Source organism: Chaetodon auriga, chromosome 17 (assembly GCF_051107435.1).
Source record: "Chaetodon auriga isolate fChaAug3 chromosome 17, fChaAug3.hap1, whole genome shotgun sequence".
NCBI lineage: Eukaryota > Metazoa > Chordata > Actinopteri > Chaetodontiformes > Chaetodontidae > Chaetodon > Chaetodon auriga.
Window position 1 is genome coordinate 8,374,336 of NC_135090.1, and position 5,941 is coordinate 8,380,276.

Here is a 5,941-nt window from a genome sequence, read left to right on the forward strand (position 1 = left end):
CAACAATTTCAGGTGAATAAAAGCTATACATTAATGTTTTTTCTCACTCTTTGCATCTAGGTTGCTGTGAACAAATAGACTGCAGTTAGAGGAAATTATTATGGTTGAACAAACTTGAGCTAATTTGCTTTATTTCTGACCATCAGATATAATCCCTTAACTGACTGCTATAAACTGTTTCCTGTATGATCAATGTGAACGGTTTTTCAAAAAGAACAAAGGACCCACGCTGTGAGATGTTTTAACAGTGAAATAAGTTTATGGATCACAACAATAAATACAAACTGTAAAACAAAATATATTATATAGAATCTTCATTCTTAAAAAAAAAAAAAAAAAACAACCAAATTTGTCAGCGTAAAAACATATTTTCAAATTTTCCCATAGTTTTAATAGGAGTTAGCAGTGTGACACAAAATGTCAACAAGAGTCAAAGGAACTTCTGGACAATAAGGATCATTTTCGTCATTTGCGTATCTGCTAACAACAAACCCCGAAGTGCTTTCTGTCAGTTACTGTGTCATCCCTAAAGGAAGAGCTGTGCATGCTTTATCTTGTTTTATTCATTAGGGGGCAGTGTGTATGTTCCGGGAAAGAGCTCACTCTCTATGCTGTATTTACATCACTTGAGTTCTTCCAGCATTTAGAAGTCTACTTACAAAGTACCTGATATAACAGCTTAAACATACGACTGGACAATGATACATACACAAATACACACATGCGCACGTCCACACACTCACAACACAAACCAGTTCCAAAAGACACTCTAAACCCTTTAACTCCCTCTGCGATCAACTTCTTTGAGGGATTAATTTGTATGCATAAGGTGTGCGTTCCTGCAGAAAGTCATTTAACACGATAATATTTACAAATCGCTGTCTTGGAAATCCCTGAATTGATGCGTATCTTTGGTATTGAGCAGCAGTCCTCCATGGAGTCTGATGAATGCATTTGCTTGCAGTGGTCCCTTGAGTACTTTGCTCAGTTTTTCAACATGACCAGTGCCATATTGTGTGTTATTTTGTCGGAGCTGACCCCTCCTCAGCCTTGAAGTTACTGAGGTTGTGGAGAGAGGCTGTAGGATCCACTCTGATTGATGTTTTGGACCTGAACTCTGACCTGGGTGCTGCCAGCGGCGTCATCTCGTGACTCTCGGCGAACAGCCTCCTCTCTGCCTCATTCTTCCTCCTAATGAGTTTCTGGATGCGTTTGCAGATGAGGTAAATCATCTCACAGATACACATAAAGATGCAGACAGCAGAGGAGACCACCATGAAGAGGGTGAAGATCTTCTTCTCAGTGGGTCGTGATATGTAGCAGTCCACCGTGTTGGGGCACGGATCCAGGGAGCACTTGGACAGGCGGGGCATGTCGTAACCTTCGTAGATGTGGTACAACAAGTAAAGGAATCCAGCGTCGAAGCCCGCCTTGAAAATCAGACTCAGCTGTGAACAGATAAACAAGAAGAAGTTTGATATGAGCTGGAGGAATGATGCATTTTAGAAGTGAGACAATCGAACTGATGCAGGATCTGGTTTAAAACAAACATTTTCAACCACCATCACTAATACAGCTTCAGTCTAGTTTGAAAGGATGCTAAAACTTGTTTCCAATAGGGCAATGACGTGCAAAAGAAGCTGTTTTTCTCGTGATCAGGATCATAATGTAGTCACACAAATGTCTTCTCCTGCCTTTTGTAAAGAGCCGCTCACCGGTGGCAATTATTTTTGACATTTTTAACAGTTGCTAACATCAATTTGGTCAAGGCGAGAAAAAGACGTTCACCCCCTTCATGCTTACCAGGTAAGTCCACCACAGCCCCCCACGTTTCTTCCCAGGGTTGGCGTACAGATGGTTACCCTTGTGCGAGGCGGTGTACTGCATGTCCTTCTTCTCACGATACTTGACGTGCCCCACCACCATCAGCGATGGACAGGTGACGAAGATGAGCTGCAGGGCCCACAGGCGGATGTGGGAGATGGGGAAGATGTGGTCGTAGCACACGTTGTTGCAGCCCGGCTGGGCCGTGTTACAGACAAAGTCCTTGCTTTCATCCCCCCACACTCGTTGGGCCGCCACCACGAACACCATCACCCGGAAGACGAAGACCATGGAGAGCCAGATGCGGCCGAACACAGTGGAGTACTTGTTGACCCCACTGAGGAGTGCCTCCAGTGCAGACCAGTTCATGACTGCTGCCTTAGAGGTGGAGGAGGCAGCTGAAAGAGATGAAGGAGCACCTCAAGAAACCAGGTGGGATGAGGTTCTTGATGGTCTCACCCTGAGCAATGGAAGAATGACATTTAGATTAGAAACAGGAGAGTAGTTCACACACGTAGATGTGAATAGCTCGCTCTGCATTTATTAGATGTAAGAGCACTGCATATTCTTCTTGTCATACAGTTAATTTCATTTCATAAAGCAAGGGTTGCAGAAAGGTTTAAAGGGAATACTCTCAGTGATTTAATATTGCACCTTCTTAAAGTTGGATCAAAACGGATGCGGCAGCCGAGATGTCCCGACTTTTAGTCACAAAAAAATGGAGACCAAAAAAAGTTTAAAATTTTCCATGATGCAACCTGACACTATCTTTTGTTACATCCTTCCTGTCTGGTGAATGCCCACATATATTAAACTCCACCCAGCCGGCAGACTTTCTGTAGCGCTGATATCCAAGCCGACCGAACCAGTGTGACACCAGTGTGACATCATCGGGGTTATTTTCTCAGATTTGACAAAGCTCCTCCAGAGACTGTTTTCACAGACTGAATACGGGTCTTCAGGCACATAAACTGGACGTCATGTGACGTCATGTTATCACTAACACATGGGGATCATAAAAACACACTCATAAGGGTAATACCACGTAATTGTAATACAGCTTTTCTGTGCCGTTACCCCATCCTGAAGAAACTGAATAAATAATGACAAACAACGAGCGATTTTGATGTGATCAGCTGTGAGGAAAGAAAACAACCATAAATCATTTTCACAAACAGTCCCTGTGATAGTTGATCCGTATTTACACTGAGCTACCTTTTCAGCACTGACTCATTACACATGAATGAGTGAGTCATCATCGGAGACTCCCTGTGCTGAAAAGACAAAGCAATACTTTCAACTCTATTTCAAAGTATTTGAACAGTGTGGCTGATCAGCCAGCCACAGTCATCTCTGTAATCTCAAATGTCTATTGCAGTCTTGGTTCTTCAAAGGACTGTTAAGGGACAGCGTTTCATTTGTGATTGTACCGTGGGACAGCCGTGCTCTGAGAGTGAGAGGGAATTTTAGTTGAAATATTAGCATGTGGGTTTAATGGTCCGATCGTGTGCAGACTTTAAAGCTGGAGCTATTATGGATCACCTGCATAGTCAGCTGGCTCTGTGTTTCTGAGTGTGTGGGTGTACTTTCAGATTTCTTTGGCTGCTTGTGTATCCTCTTCCCGTTTCTCCCGCTCTCTGAGATTCGGTGTGCAAACAAAGCGGTGCTTGGATGTAGGTGTGTGCACACATGCGCTTTACGGCATGTGTGTTCAAGTAGATTTATTGCCATTAAAATCTGAAAGGAACTGACAGATTTAGTTTGGGTTGGGAGCTCTGGAGTGACAGGTGTGACTGACGAGTGAGGGGCGCAAACACCGTTGAAATGCATATTTGATTTTGTTATGTAAGGGTAAACATAAGGCGCGTCTGCCACGCTACATGAGGGTTACGATTTCTAAAGGATTTCTCTTCAACAATACAAAAAATGCGTCTCTTACACATTTACATCTCATTCTGATGAACGCTCACAGCCTGACAGGGAACAAGTTGGATAACAGCTTCACTGTTCACTGTTCCATTTCAATTCTGTCTCGTCTAATCCAGAGTATTTGAATTCAGAAACACTTTTCTCCTGCATTTCGGCATCACTGTAGACATATTGAGCTGTCAAATCAGTTGCTATTTTCTCTCTCATCCAGCATTTCTGACTATTAAATTACACAGCATGAAAAGACCTGACTCAATGAATGCCCTCAGAGTCACAACATAGGCTACTGAAAGCCAGACAATCAATGCTGGCTCTACCTACGCTTTACCTCTGCTTCGTGGATAATACCGCCAGTGCTATTAATCTTAAAATGTGTCTCAGTCTGTGCCTGTGGGACTATGATGCTCCTCAGTTTTATTTAGAAAACAGGCTGTAATATGTATCACTATTTGAAATCCTCAGATTCGCTGCAAAGGTCTTACAAATTCATGAATTGCATGTTGAGACACAAACACGTTTGCTCTTCCACAAATACATGTATAGTATGATTGACTGCTGAGGATGTTATTTATTAGTATGGTTTCTCAGTTTCACGCAAAATGCACACACACACACACACACACACACACAGGCAAACTCTGAGGTGACATTCAGCATGGATAAGGGGAAAAAAACTCAGACACAACAGTATATCTTGTCTCTGCGAGATGGCAAAGCTGGACCACAATTTGTTTTCCTATTTGCTCTAGATTGCAATGTTGCCTTCCCCGCCGACAGCAGCGGCCTCGTCTATCTCTTTGCAGAGTGTTTGTCTTTCTCTTTGTTGTGATGGACGAGACGTATCATGCTTTGTAAAACCGAGAAACCTCCGGTTATTTGAGGCATTTGATTCCACTGTTCTGTCTCAGCGCCATGCAAATACAGCTGTAGTGGAAGCTCCTCGCACAGTGCATGAGGGATATGAGCCACCATAAACATACTCAGCATCATGTGATGTGTTAGGCAGGAATGTCCAAATGTGCCAACACTATTCTTAGAAAAATACCACTTTCCACTTGTGTAAATCCCCCTGATCCTCAGTGCAGATCTTTATTATGTGTACAGCTTGATCCAGCTCATTGTGTACACCTCATCTGAAACAGTGATAGATCCTTGACTGTGACTCGCTCTACAGGTTGAGCTCGTTGCAAATACTTTTCTATCCACCTCGGCTACATTGTCTGTATGAGTCAATGCTCCTGGCTAACAAGGTGGGGTTGAAGTTCTCTTGTGCACCTTTTCTTCTTCTTCTTCTTCTTCTTCCTCTTCCCACCTCTGCATTCCATTCTTTTTCTGTCATTCGCACATATCTCGCCTTTTTACCTTCAACCTGGCTTTATTCCATTTTTCAAGGGAAGACGTATCAGCCGGAGGAGTAAAGCGCAGGCAATCCGTGTATAGTTTTATTCGCACCGCTTCCAGTTATCTGTCTTTACACATCTCATTCTTTTGTGCGCACCAGGGCTGAGCTCTCTCTGAGATCTTGTATGTCAAGATCTTCCCTCTCCGTATGGTAGAAAAAGAAAAGAATGAACAATATTCTAGCCCTTTAAGTGGCCCTTTTTCTTACTCTATCTTTTACCCTCTTGAATCCATTCCAGTGTTATTTTGAAACTAAACTAAGACTCATCTACATGACATCTATTGTCTTGATCTAACACTTAAACTACAGACAAAGCACCTTACCTTAGGCAGAGAGACGCAGTGTGAAAGAGGTGCTTCCTGACTGCTAAGTACGTCCCAGCTGGCCTTGTATCAATGCTACCTCACTTGCTCTCACCTGGATATTTTGAGGGGGTTGGCGTTGAGGTGTGGACCTGCTGGAAGCGTTCAGGAATGGCAGGGTGGGTGGAGTACCACGCACAAACACTTACATACTCTTACACACTGGCAACTTCAATCTGGACCTGTTTTGCATGAGCAGACCTGCCTCGGGCTATTTTGTGGGAAGGCAGAGAAGTGACAGAGAGATAACATCAGAGAAAGGAAAGAGAAACAGTTTAACAGACAGTTGGACATGAGAATGGAAAATGATGTGATAATGATCGTTAGACTTGAAGAGAAGGGTAAGCAACAGGCAGGTGGCTGACCAGACAGGTGACAGATCTGCACAGTGTTGTTTATGATCTGAAACTGATGCAAATCAGGA

The 5,941-nt window shown here is 43.3% G+C and overlaps 1 protein-coding gene across 1 annotated transcript; it reads right to left on the reverse strand.

Annotated features, from left to right (window-relative positions):
- Positions 1-361: 361 nt before the first annotated feature.
- Positions 362-5,557, reverse strand: gjb9b (gap junction protein beta 9b). Its single transcript, XM_076754650.1, has 3 exons — positions 5,479-5,557; positions 1,804-2,284; positions 362-1,448 (listed from the first exon to the last, which is right to left on the reverse strand). The coding sequence occupies exons 2-3, from the start codon at positions 2,191-2,193 to the stop codon at positions 1,020-1,022; spliced, it is 819 nt and encodes a 272-aa protein (XP_076610765.1). The 5' UTR covers positions 2,194-2,284; positions 5,479-5,557; the 3' UTR covers positions 362-1,019.
- Positions 5,558-5,941: the final 384 nt, after the last annotated feature.